General features: G+C 35.3%; 1 protein-coding gene across 1 annotated transcript; it reads right to left on the bottom strand.

Annotated features, from left to right (window-relative positions):
- Window positions 1-13: 13 nt before the first annotated feature.
- On the bottom strand, window positions 14-14294 carry DLX5 (distal-less homeobox 5). The gene is made up of 3 exons (XM_056518347.1): window positions 13740-14294; window positions 3142-3326; window positions 14-757 (listed from the first exon to the last, which is right to left on the bottom strand). The coding sequence occupies exons 1-3, from the start codon at window positions 14104-14106 to the stop codon at window positions 425-427; spliced, it is 885 nt and encodes a 294-aa protein (XP_056374322.1). The 5' UTR covers window positions 14107-14294; the 3' UTR covers window positions 14-424.
- Window positions 14295-15124: the final 830 nt, after the last annotated feature.

Below are 15124 nucleotides of genomic sequence, written 5' to 3' on the forward strand. Positions count from 1 at the left end.
CGAAATAATTTTATTTAACCAGAATATACAACTTACTTCCTCTATCTACATTTATTTACATGGGTTACAATAAACATTAAAAAAAAAAAAAAAGTCTCTCTGGGAAAAAAATGAGGTCATTGATTGAAGGCACCATTGAGAATAGTGTCCAAAAATTGTGTCAAAGTCCATTGGTAAAAAAAAAAAAAAAAAATTATAATAATAATAATAACAAAATAAAAAATACAAAAAAAAAAAAAGGTCCCTTGAAATGCAATAAATTACATGCACAAGCTTTACACAATATACTTTGCTTTTAAAAAAAAAAAAAGAATCCATCTGATACATTCGTCTGTACTGTCTCCTGGGACAATGAATCAGGAGGAGGATTGTCCAAAGCCAACAAAATAAAGGAGAGGATGGGAAAGAGTCAATCGTCAGCTCTTCAGTAGAGAGTCCCAGACGCCAGCGCTAGTGGGTGCTGTAGGGAGCTGTGGTTCTGTAGGTGGGAGCTGAGGGAGTTGGCTGCTGGGTACCACACGCTGGGGTTCTCCAGGTAAGTGGAGGCCGGGGAGTTGTTGGAGGTCTGGGGGTGACTGTGCACATGGGGGTGATGGCTGAGAGATCTGGAGGAGCCCTGGGGTTCCCAAACCACTGGGGACTGTGGGGAGTTGCAGGCCATGGGGTCACTGGAGCTGGGGCTGTGCTCAGGGGGGAGCTCTCCATTCTTCATGATCTTCTTGATCTTAGATCTTTTATTCTGGAACCAGATCTTCACCTGGAATGGAAGAAGAATTGTTGTTGAGTCATGTGATGTCATCATAATAAAAATGTATCATTTTATCACAGGAGATGACGTCACTTCATCAGTAGTAAACATATATCTATCTATCTATCTCATATCTATCTATCTATCTAGTAATCCAAAGAGAAACAGCACTCCCTTGAGCTCAATATCTGTGGGTGCACGCAGAACCAGACCTGGGTCAGGGGTCCCAATTCACAGAAAGTTCATATAAATCCGCAGCACACAGGTCCAATATGGTGAAAAAGAAAAAACTTTATTCCATCATGTGAATGTCATACAGCTGTATGACATTCACATGATGGACGAAAGTTTTTTCTTTTTCACCATATTGGACCTGTGTGCTGCGGATTTATATGAACTATCTATCTCATATCTATCTATCTATCTCATATCTATCTATCTATCTATCTATCTATCTATCTATCTCATATCTATCTATCTCATATCTATCTATCTATCTCATATCTATCTCATATCTATCATTTATTTATCTCATATATATTTATTTATCTTTCTGTCTCATATCCATCTCTCCTATCTGTCTATAATCTATCTATCTATCTCATATCTATCTATCTCATATCTATCTATAATCTATCTATCTATCTCATATCTATCTATCTCATATCTATCTATCTCATATCTATCTATCTATCTATCTCATATCTATCTATAATCTAACTATCTATCTCATATCTATCTGTCTCATATCTATCTATCCCATATCTATCTATCTATCTATCTATCTATTTATCTCATATCTATCTATCTCATATCTATCTATCTATCTCATATCTATCTATCTCATATCTATCTCATATCTATCTATCTATCTCATATCTATCTATCTATCTCATATCTATCTATCTCATATCCATCTATCTCATATCTATCTATCTATCTATCTCATATCTATCTATCTATCTATCTATCTATCTTCTATCTGTCTATCTCATATCTATCTATCTATCTATCTCATATCTATCTCATATCTATCTATCTATCTCATATCTATCTATCTATCTCATATCTATCTATCTATCTATCTTCTATCTCATATCTATCTATCTATCTATCTCATATCTATCTATCTATCTATCTATCTATCTTCTATCTCATATATATCTATCTATCTCATATCTATCTATCTCATATCTATCTATCTCATATCTATCTATCTATCTATCTATCTCATATCTATCTATCTATCTATCTATCTCATATCTATCTATCTCATATCTATCTATCTCATATCTATCTATCTCATATCTATCTATCTCATATCTATCTATCTCATATCTATCTATCTATCTCATATCTATCTATCTATCTATCTATCTATCTCATATCTATCTATCTATCTTTTTATCATCCCTCTATCTCTGTGTCTTTTATCTCTGTCTCATGTGTATCAGGAATAACACATCTTTCCCATCACACAGCTCATCCAGTAGATTTCCCCCCTTTTCCTGCCATAATGACAACCTCAGCACTGCTACATCTGACACCCTCCCCTCCTGTGTCTCACAGACCTCTCCCCATTAACCCCTCTCAGTCCTCTATGGAGACATCCTCGCAGAAGATGTAGATCCTTAAAATAATGATATTATTCTGTACCGGACAGACTTCTGTCTCGAATTATCTGTAACAAACCCGCAGCTCTGATTTCAGCCATTTACATCTGATTGGGGAGAGGTCTGTAATATGTTGCACATGTTGAGCGGATTAGAGGTGGTGGATGACACAGGGCCCAGTGTTCAGACAGACACTGGGGTGTACAGGACCCTAAATATAGGACCAATCTGCATATGGTAACCGGCACTACTACTCAGCTCAGGGTTATCAGTACCCTCACTGAGCCATGGTATAGGATAGTGTTTCCCAAAACAGTGTGCCTCCAGCTGTTGCAAAACTACAACTCCCAGCATGCCCGGACAGCCGAAGGCTGTCCGGGCATGCTGGGAGTTGTAGTTTTGCAACAGCTGGAGGCACACTGTTTGGAAAACAGTGGCAGGGTACGTTCACACGGACAGGATCCTGTGCAGATTTGTTGTGAATTGTATCACTGCACACAAATACACACACGCAAAAAACGCATGTTATAGAAAAAAAAACGCAAGTTATAGAAAATAGGCATGTAACAGGAAAACACTGCAGCTGGACTACAGTGAATGCTGCAGTGTTTCTCTCTATCTGTTAGAAAACTACAACTCCCATCATGATAGGTTAACTAGTTTTGCAACAGCTGGAGAGCCGCGTGTTTGGGAACACTGTCCTCTTGTATTTACTATATTAAGTACAATAAATGCACCCGAAGCGTCACATAACACATCCAGCTCTGCTACATCTCCTACCTGTGTCTGTGTGAGGCCCAGGGAGGCTGCCAGCTCGGCCCGCTCGGGCAGTGCCAGGTACTGGGTCTTCTGGAACCTCCTCTGCAGAGCCGCCAGCTGGAAGCTGGAATAGATAGTTCTGGGTTTTCTTATTTTCTTTGGTTTCCCATTCACCATCCTCACTTCTGGTTCTGCCACTTCTTTCTCTGGGGAAGAAAGGGTTAAAGATGCGTGAGATAAAGGTGACATAATGTCAGTGAAAGTTACAACAGGTAATGATAGATAAATGGACACCTGGGTAGATAGATCATAGATATATAGATAATAGATAAACAGATAAGAAATAAATACATAGATAGATAGATAGATAGATAGAGATGAGATAGATATGAGATAGATAGATAGATATGAGATAGATAGGTAGATAGATAGATAGATATGAGATAGTTATTAGATAGATAGATATGAGATAGATAGATAGATATGAGATAGATAGATAGATAGATATATAGATAGATAGATATGAGATAGATAGATATATTATAGATAGATGGAAAGATAGATAAATAAATAGATAGATAGACAGATATCTGAAATAGATTTATAAATAGAAAGAAATATATCTGAAATAGATGGATAGATAGATATGAAATAGATGGAAGGATAGATAGATAAATAGATAGATATGAAATAGACAGATATATATGAGATAGATAGATAGATAGATATGAGATAAATAGATAGATATGAGATAGATAGATATGAGATAGATAGATATCAGATAGATAGATAGATAGAAAGATAGATAGATAGGTAGATATATATGAGATAGATAGATAGATATGAGAGAGATAGATTGATAGATAGATAGATAGATATGAGATAGATAGATATATAGATAGATATGAGAGAGAGATAGACAGATAGATATGAGATAGATAGATAGATATGAAATAGATAGATATGAGATAGATAGATATGAGATAGATAGATCGATAGATATGAGATAGATAGATATGAGATAGATAGATATAAGATAGATAGATAGATAGATAGATATGAGATAGATAGATAGATATGAGATAGATGGATATGAGATAGATAGATATTAGATAGATAGATATGAGATAGATAGATAGATATGAGATAGATAGATAAATAGATAGATAGGAGATGGAAAGATAATACAATTTAATCCCACTGGAAGTCTTTTCCCATCGTTAGGACACTGCATTATCTATACAATGTATCGCTGGAGATTACAATATGATCGATCAGATTATGTAAAATAAATAGAGACCATTCTATGAGTATAAAGCTTTATATTACACTGCAGTGATGTCATCCCAATAGTGTATCCTGTGTCACATATAAGTGTTATAGTGTTATATTACCATATAGTACATGTATGTGTTATAGTGTTATATTACCATATAGTACATGTATGTGTTGTATTATACCTCCTAGCATGTTATGTTATCAGTATAGATATATAAAGCTTTATATTACACTGCAGTGATGTCATCGCAATAGTGTATCCTGTGTCACATATAAGTGTTATAGTGTTTATATTACCATATAGTACATGTATGTGTTGTATTATAGCTCCTAGCATGTTATGTTATCAGTATAGATATATAAAGCTTTATATTACACTGCAGTGATGTCATCGCAATAGTGTATCCTGTGTCACATATAAGTGTTATAGTGTTTATATTACCATATAGTACATGTATGTGTTGTATTATAGCTCCTAGCATGTTATGTTATCAGTATAGATATATAAAGCTTTATATTACACTGCAGTGATGTCATCCCAATAGTGTATCCTGTGTCACATATAAGTGTTATAGTGTTTATATTACCATATAGTACATGTATGTGTTGTATTATACCTCCTAGCATGTTATGTTATCATTATAGATATATAAAGCTTTATATTACACTGCAGTGATGTCATCCCAATAGTGTATCCTGTGTCACATATAAGTGTTATAGTGTTATATTACCATATAGTACATGTATGTGTTGTATTATACCTCCTAGCATGTTATGTTATCATTACACCAGAATAGTATTTTCTGCTTTATATTTCTTTACACTAATGTTTCTTCCTGCACATTCCACTCTCGTATATTACTGCAGCCCTGACACAATATATAGGAATCAATAATACAGTATAATATAAACAACATAAAACACTATATACTCTAATTCAGTCGTCTCCAACTTGTGGACCTCCAGATGTTCCAAAACTACAACTCCCAGCATGCCCGGACAGCCAACGGCTGTCCGGGCATGCTGGGAGTTGTAGTTTTGCAACATCTAGTTTATCACGACAGTGCGATACAGTTTGTGTGATAGTACAATAGTATAAAGTGGCCTATTATAGTGAATTATACCAAAATTGTGTAGCAAATTATTCGAAAAATTGTTGCATTATACAATTATTTACTGTACAGTTTAGCAATGTAGAATATTTACTGCTATAGTATATATGGTATAGTTTAGTATAATATACATTCTCTAACATATAATATTTTTTTTAGTATTCACTAGTATATGTGAAAGAGTTTAATATAATATATTATGTAAGGTGGAGTTTAGTATTATATGTGGTTTATTATGATATCGTTTATAAGAAATTGTTTAGTATAATATGGTATATATGATATAGTCTAGTCTTGTATGTTGTATTATTTAGTATATTATGGTATATATGATATAGTCTAGTATTATATGTTGTATTATTTAGTATATTATGGTATATATGGTATAGTCTAGTATTATATGTTGTATTATTTAGTATATTATGGTATATATGATATAGTCTAGTCTTGTATGTTGTATTATTTAGTATATTATGGTATATATGATATAGTCTAGTATTATATGTTGTATTATTTAGTGTATTATGGTATATATTATATAGTCTAGTCTTGTATGTTGTATTAGTTTGTATATTATGGTATATATGATATAGTCTAGTCTTGTATGTTGTATTATTTAGTATATTATGGTATATATGATATAGTCTAGTCTTGTATGTTGTATTATTTAGTATATTATGGTATATATGATATAGTCTAGTCTTGTATGTTGTATTATTTAGTATAATATGGTATATATGATATAGTCTAGTCTTGTATGTTGTATTATTTAGTATATTATGGTATATATGGTACAGTCTAGTCTTGTATGTTGTATTATTTAGTATATTATGGTATATATGATATAGTCTAGTCTTGTATGTTGTATTATTTAGTATATTATGGTATATATGATATAGTCTAGTCTTGTATGTTATATTATTTAGTATATTATGGTATATATGATATAGTCTAGTCTTGTATGTTGTATTATTTAGTATAATATAGTATGTGTGGTATAGTTTTATTTGGTAAAATATAGAATAGTATATATGTATAGTTTAGTCTTTTATGTGGTATTGAGTATAATATAACATGTATATATTGTATAGTCTAGTATATTGTGTAGTATTGTTTAGTATAACACTATATTAGGTATAGTTTAGTTTAGCATAATATAATATAGCTGGTATCGTTTGGTGTGGTATTGAGTATAATATTATTTATACTAAATAATACAACATATAATACTAGACTATACCATATATACCATTTTATACTAAATAATACAACATACAAGACTAGACTATACCATATATACCATAATATACTAAATAATACAACATACAAGACTAGACTATATCATATATACCATAATATACTAAATAATACAACATACAAGACTAGACTATATCATATATACCATAATATACTAAATAATACAACATACAAGACTAGACTATATCATATATACTATATTATACTAAATAATACAACATACAATACTAGACTATATCATATATACCATAATATACTAAATAATACAACATACAATACTAGACTATATCATATATACCATAATATACTAAATAATACAACATACAAGACTAGACTATATAATATATACCATAATATATATTGTATATTTTAGTATATTATGTGGTATTGTTTCTTATAATACAATATGAGGTATAGTTTAGTTTAGCATAATGTTATATACTATAGTATAGCTGGTATAGTTTAGTATAATACAGAATAGATGATATAGATTAGTATTATATATAGTATAATTTAGTATAATATAGAATAGATGATATAGTTTAGTATTATATATATAGAATAATTTAGTATAATACAGAATAGATTATATAGATTAGTATTATATATATTATAGTTTAGTATAATACAGTATAGATGATATAGTTTAGTATTATATATAGAATAATTTAGTATAATACAGTTACAGTATAGATGATTTAGTTTAGTATTATAAAGTATCATTTAGTATAATACAGTATACATGGTATAGTTTAGTATTATATATATATTATAGTTTAGTATAATACAGTACAGATGATATAGATTAGTATTATATATATTATAGTTTAGTACAATACAGAATAGATGATATAGTTTAGTATTATATATAATATAGTTTAGTATAATACAGTATACATGATATAGTTTAGTATTATATTTAGTATTGTTTAATATAATATAGAATAGATGATATAGTTTAGTATTATATATATTATAATTTAGTATAATACAGTATAGATGATATAGTTTAGTATTATATAGTATCATTTAGTATAATACAGTATACATGATATAGATTAGTATTTTATATATTATAGTTTAGTACAATACAGTATAGATGATATAGTTTAGTATTATATATATTATAGTTTAGTATTATATTTAGTATTGTTTAGTATAATAAAGTATAGATGATATAGTTTAGTATTATATATATATTATAGTTTAGTATTATATTTAGTATTGTTTAGTATAATAAAGTATAGATGATATAGTTTAGTATTATATATATATATTATAATTTAGTATTACATTTAGTATTGTTTAGTATAATACAGTATAGATGATATAGTTTAGTATTATATTTAGTATTGTTTAGTATAATACAGTATAGATGATATAGTTTAGTATTATATTTAGTATTGTTTAGTATAATACAGTATAGATGATATAGTTTAGTATTATATTTAGTATTGTTTAGTATAATACAGTATAGATGATATAGTTTAGTATTATATTTAGTATTGTTTAGTATAATACAGTATAGATGATATAGTTTAGTATTATATATATTATAATTTAGTATTATATTTAGTATTGTTTAGTATAATACAGTATAGATGATATAGTTTAGTATTATATTTAGTATTGTTTAGTATAATACAGTATAGATGATATAGTTTAGCATAATGCACCTTTCCTAATAGAATAATATTATTGTACTACAGTTTTTATGTCTTAGATTATGGCATCATCATATAATGTTGTCTATTACATTACAGGATATTATATTGTTGTATTTTAGTGTAGTTATTATTCTCTATCTCGTTTCATTATAGAACTATTATAGAGAGCTGCAGATCACAGAACCTTCCTAAATTATTGTACAATCGTTCAGTATAGCTTATTTTCTTGTCTAGTTTACGTTTATATTACAGTGTTGTACAGGGGTATATTACTGTCCAATTATTATTATTATATATGACATCAGAGATTTATAGCATAATTGTACAGAGAGGCTGTTACAATGTTGTCTTAGTATTTATTGTAGATTACAGTGCAGTTTTAGTATATATTGTAGATTACAGTGCTGTTTTAGTATATATTGTACATTACAGTGCAGTTTTAGTATATATTGTAGATTACAGTGCAGTTTTAGTATATATTGTTGAGTACAGTGCAGTTTTAGTATATATTGTAGATTACAGTGCAGTCTTAGTATATATTGAAGATTACAGTGCAGTTTTAGTATATATTGTAGATTACAGTGCAGTTTTAGTATATATTGTAGATTACAGTGCAGTTTTAGTATATATTGAAGATTACAGTGCAGTTTTAGTATATATTGTAGATTACAGTGCAGTAGTGACTGTGATACATTGTGTTCTATCTGTGTTGTGTATTAGGGACCAGTCTTGTAATGTTGTGGTCATAGATTACAGTACAGTCTTAGTATATATTATAATTTACAGTGCAGTCTTAGTATATATTATAATTTACAGTGCAGTCTTAGTATATATTATAATTTACAGTGCAGTCTTAGTATATATTATAATTTACAGTGCAGTCTTAGTATATATTATAATTTACAGTGCAGTCTTAGTATATATTTCAGAGTACATTACAGTGCAGTATATATTATTAGAGTGCAGTCTTAGTATATATTGTAAAGTACAGTGCAGTCTTACCATATATTATTACAGTGCAGTCTCAGTATATATTATTAGAGTGCAGTTTTAGTATATATTGTTGAGTACAGTGCAGTCTCAGTATATAATGTACATTACAGTGCAGTCTTAGTATATATTATTAGCGTGCAGTTTTAGTATATATTGTACATTACAGTGCAGTCTTACTATATATTATTACAGTGCAGTCTTACTATATATTATTACAGTGCAGTCTTACTATATATTATTACAGTGCAGTCTCAGTATATATTATTACAGTGCAGTCTTAGTATATATTATTACAGTGCAGTCTCAGTATATATTATTACAGTGCAGTCTCAGTATATATTATTACAGTGCAGTCTTAGTATATATTATTACAGTGCAGTCTCAGTATATATTATTACAGTGCAGTCTTAGTATATATTATTACAGTGCAGTCTTAGTATATATTATTACAGTGCAGTCTCAGTATATATTATTACAGTGCAGTCTTAGTATATATTATTACAGTGCAGTCTTAGTATATATTATTACAGTGCAGTCTTAGTATATATTATTACAGTGCAGTCTTACTATATATTATTACAGTGCAGTCTTACTATATATTATTAGAATGCAGTCTCAGTATATAATGTACATTATATTGCAGTGCAGACTGTGATACATTGTATTCTCCCAGTGTTGTGTATTAGTACCAGTCTTGTAATGTTGTGGTCATAGATTACAGTGCAGTCTCAGTATATATTATTACAGTGCAGCCTCAGTATATATTATTACAGTGCAGTCTTACTATATATTATTAGAATGCAGTCTCAGTATATAATGTATATTATATTGCAGTGCAGACTGTAATACATTGTATTCTCCCAGTGTTGTGTATTAGTACCAGTCTTGTAATGTTGTGGTCATAGATTACAGTGCAGTCTCAGTATATATTATTACAGTGCAGTCTCAGTATATATTATTACAGTGCAGTCTCAGTATATATTATTACAGTGCAGCCTCAGTATATATTATTACAGTGCAGTCTTAGTATATATTATTAGAGTGCAGTCTCAGTATATAATGTATATTATATTGCAGTGCAGACTGTGATACATTGTATTCTCCCAGTGTTGTGTATTAGTACCAGTCTTGTAATGTTGTGGTCATAGATTACAGTGCAGTCTCAGTATATATTATTACAGTGCAGTCTCAGTGTATATTATTGCAGTGCAGTCTCAGTATATATTGTATTAGTACCAGTCTTGTAATGTTGTGGTGCTGCCCCGGGCTGTACGGTGGAGCTCTGCCCAGGAGGGATGAATGAGGCTGCGGTCAGGGAGTCTGGGCAGCCGGAGCAGCAGGCACCAGACTCTGTTTAATGTCTATGGAGAAGAATCCAAGGGAAACCCCAGGCCGGGGCCAGACACACATCAAAGCCCTGAGCCCTGTAATCTCCGCACCCAGCGGTCACCCTGCTCCAGCCAGACAGAGACAGCGGTCACAAGTCACACTGAGGGGGGCCTACTGCTCCTCACAGTCTGCCCCCCCCAAACCACAATATACAGGGCACCCCCCCTGCACCATAACTCATCACACACCCATCCCTCCATGCCCAAAATACACATGTACCAATGCACATACAAAATGTCACCCAGAAATATAATAATACATCAAACCACCGACCTGGATTATTCTCATCTCACACCACAAAGACCCCCCAAATATTACAGCACACCACAATGACCCCCCAGATATAACATCACACCACTGTGACCCCCAAAATATTACAGCACACCACAATGACCCCCGAATATAACATCACACCACTGTGACCCCCAAAATATAACATCACACCACTGTGACCCCCAAAATATAACAGCACACCACAATGACCCCCGAATATAACATCACACCACTGTAACCCCCAAAATATAACATCACACCACTGTGACCCCCAAAATATAACAGCACACCACAATGACCCCCCCAAATATTACAGCACACCACAATGACCCCCAAAATATAACAGTACACCACAATGACCCCCCCAAATATTACAGCACACCACAATGACCCCCAAATATTACAGCATACCACAATGACCCCCGAAATATTACAGCATACCACAATGACCCCCCAAATATTACAGCATACCACAATGACCCCCCAAATATTACAGCACACCACAATGACCCCCCAAATATAACATCACACCACAATGACCCCCCAAATATAACATCACACCACAATGACCCCCCAAATATAAAATCACACCACAATCACCCCCCCAAATATAACATCACACCACAATGACCCCCCAAATATAACATCACACCACAATGCCCCCCCAAATATAAAATCACACCACAATGATCCCCCCAAATATAACATCACACCACAATGAACAGCGATGTCAGATATATATATTTCAATACAGAACTACAGAAAGAGTCCCCCGAAATAGCCTAAAATCTGCTCATAGACCTACACCTGGACCCCCAAATTATTCCACGTAAAAATATGGAAAGAAAGTAAGAAAGAATAAATCCATGAAATCCATGAATCAGACGGATTTACACATTTACTATCCTTTTCTGCAAGTCCCTGGATTATCCGATGATTATGTTACTTTTTAGGTACAGTAGCTGGAGGGTCTTTCCTCTCTATGTATCCCGTATAAAATCATGTTGGGGGCACAGCTGTCCCCAATCCTTCAGATTACTGCTAGTATATTATTGGGGAGATAGCACCGCTCTGCCCTTGGTATATTATTGGGGGGCGGTTGTATTACTGTCCCCCTTGGTCAGTATAATATCGGGCGCACTGGACACTACGGTGTATATAGTATTATGGGCACAGACAGTATTGCTGCCCTTCTGTGCCCTGTATCCTTGCTGCGTATAATATTGGGGGCACAGTTTTGCAGCCCCCTGTTGCCCGGATCCCTGCTGTGCAGAGTATTGGGTCATAGTCCTGCAGCCTCTTCCACTGGGCTCCATCTGGGCACAATATTGGGGGCACAGTTTCGCCTCCCGCTGGGTACTGAATGCCTGTTGAATATAGTATTGGGAACACGGTTTGCAGCCCACTGTACACTGGGTTCTTGTGGGAACAATATCGTGGGGAAAAGCAATGTCGCAGCCCCCTTTCCCTGCTGGGTATATTATTGGGGGCACAGAGGATGTCGCAGCCCCCTTTCCCTGCTGGGTATATTATTGGGGGCACAGAGGATGTCGCAGCCCCCTTTCCCTACTGGGTATATTATTGGGGGCACAGAGGATGTCGCAGCCCCCTTTCCCTACTGGGTATATTATTGGGGGTACAGATGATGTCGCAGCCCCCTTTCCCTGCTGAGTATATTATTTGGGGCACAGAGGATGTCGCAGCCCCCTTTCCCTGCTGGGTATATTATTGGGGGCACAGAGGATGTCGCAGCCCCCTTTCCCTGCTGGGTATATTATTGGGGGCACAGAGGATGTCGCAGCCCCCTTTCCCTACTGGGTATATTATTGGGGCACAGAGGATGTCGCAGCCCCCTTTCCCTGCTGAGTATATTATTGGGGGCACAGAGGATGTCGCAGCCCCCTTTCCCTACTGGGTATATTATTGGGGCACAGAGGATGTCGCAGCCCCCTTTCCCTACTGGGTATATTATTGGGGGCACAGAGGATGTCGCAGCCCCCTTTCCCTACTGGGTATATTATTGGGGGTACAGATGATGTCGCAGCCCCCTTTCCCTGCTGAGTATATTATTTGGGGCACAGAGGATGTCGCAGCCCCCTTTCCCTGCTGGGTATATTATTGGGGGCACAGAGGATGTCGCAGCCCCCTTTCCCTGCTGGGTATATTATTGGGGGCACAGAGGATGTCGCAGCCCCCTTTCCCTACTGGGTATATTATTGGGGCACAGAGGATGTCGCAGCCCCCTTTCCCTGCTGAGTATATTATTGGGGGCACAGAGGATGTCGCAGCCCCCTTTCCCTACTGGGTATATTATTGGGGCACAGAGGATGTCGCAGCCCCCTTTCCCTACTGGGTATATTATTGGGGGCACAGAGGATGTGGCAGCCCCCTTTCCCTGCTGGATATAACTTGTTTTGTTTTCTTTTTGGGAATAGTTTGCGGTTTGCTCCGGTGGTGACTGGCGGCGCCTTCCTCTCTCTCTTCCTCTCTCTTTCTATGGAGATAAAACCCAGAAGGAAGAGACACAGACACATTTATGGCCGCAGAGAACCGCAGCCACGAATAGCCGGCAGTGCAGACACCCAGCCCTGGAGAAGGGCTCTGCCGGGTGCCAACACTCCAGGATGCCCCAGCTGATGCCCCTTCTTACCTGGTTGAGTGCTGGGGGGCTGCACCCTGTTGTATGCCCCGCTGTACTGGTGGTGAGGGTGGTAGGGGCTCCCATAGCTGTATTCTGAATAGGCTTTGGCAGCGTAGCTCCCGGCAGATCCACTCATTCCATGATACTGGTACTGATAGGCATTCAGAGCCTTCCCATAAGTGGCAGAGGTGGGCGAGCAGTAGCCATGGTGGGCAGCAGCCCCTCCTGGGCTGTAGTAGCCAGAATCTGTGGCTGAAGACTCAGGTAAGGTGGGAGAATCCTGGGATGGGTGATGCATGATGCTGGGAGCCTGGAAGGAAGAGTGGAAGTCACTGGTTCTGATGGCTGGGACCCTTCTCTCATAGACTCCTGTCATGCTCTGGTGCCAGCAGCTGCTGGGTGGTGATGATGATGATGGTGATGATGGTGATGATGGGGTCTCTGTATCTTTCTCCACAGGAAGGATCAGGCCTCCATACCCTAAGCTGGAGCTGTCTCTATACTAGTGAGTGAGAGTGTGAGGAGGCTTCCTTAGTGATCCCTCAGCAGCAGCAGCAGGAGGAGGAGGAGGAGGAGGAGGGAGGCTGGAGGAGGAGGGAGGCTGGAGGAGACGCACTGACTGGCTGGGGAGTGTGCAGACACTGCTGGCTGGGGCACTATAGGCTTGGTTAAATCCATAATTGCGCTCTTACGCACAGCAGGGTGGATCTGGTGCCATTGGCCAGAGGATCACAAGAGACAGCAACACCCTACAACCCGTCCAACTAGTTCACAGCAACAAAGCTGCACAACAACTACAACAACAAGAAAGGCAAAAGTACTCAGGAGGAATCCACATGCCCCAGTGACAGCACAGTGCAGGGAAGCAGCAGGAGATCATTGACTTACAAGGAGCCACAAGAATCCACAAACTGATCAGAAAGAATAAAAGATAACATAACAGTACTAGAGGGATAAGTGTGATTGTACTACTACCCCTATCAATACTACTAATACTATCAATACTACTAATTATATAACTAGTAATCCTAATACTAGAGGGATAAGTGTGATTGTACTACAACCCCTATCAATACTACTAATACTATCAACACTACTAATACTATCAATACTACTAATACTATCAACACTAATTATATAACTAGTAATCCTAATACTAGAGGGATAAGTGTGATTGTACTACTACCCCTATCAATACTACTAATACTATCAATACTACTAATTATATAACTAGTAATCCTAATACTAGAGGGATAAGTGTGATTGTACTACAACCCCTATCAATACTACTAATACTATCAACACTACTAATACTATCAATACTACTAATACTATCAACACTAATTATATAACTAGTAATCCTAATACTAGAGGGATAAGTGTGATTGTACTAC

This window comes from Hyla sarda, chromosome 5 (assembly GCF_029499605.1).
Source record: "Hyla sarda isolate aHylSar1 chromosome 5, aHylSar1.hap1, whole genome shotgun sequence".
In the NCBI taxonomy this organism is placed as follows: domain Eukaryota; kingdom Metazoa; phylum Chordata; class Amphibia; order Anura; family Hylidae; genus Hyla; species Hyla sarda.

Bases quoted from the DNA above. Each gene is read 5' to 3' on its own strand.
- DLX5 (XM_056518347.1), bottom strand. From the start codon at position 14,106: ATGACAGGAGTCTATGAGAGAAGGGTCCCAGCCATCAGAACCAGTGAC. The intron at 3,327-13,739 runs GTAAGAAGGGGC...TTTCTTCCCCAG, and splicing joins GCCCCCCAGCACTCAACCAG to AGAAAGAAGTGGCAGAACCA. The intron at 758-3,141 runs GTAGGAGATGTA...CTTCCATTCCAG, and splicing joins TGGGCCTCACACAGACACAG to GTGAAGATCTGGTTCCAGAA.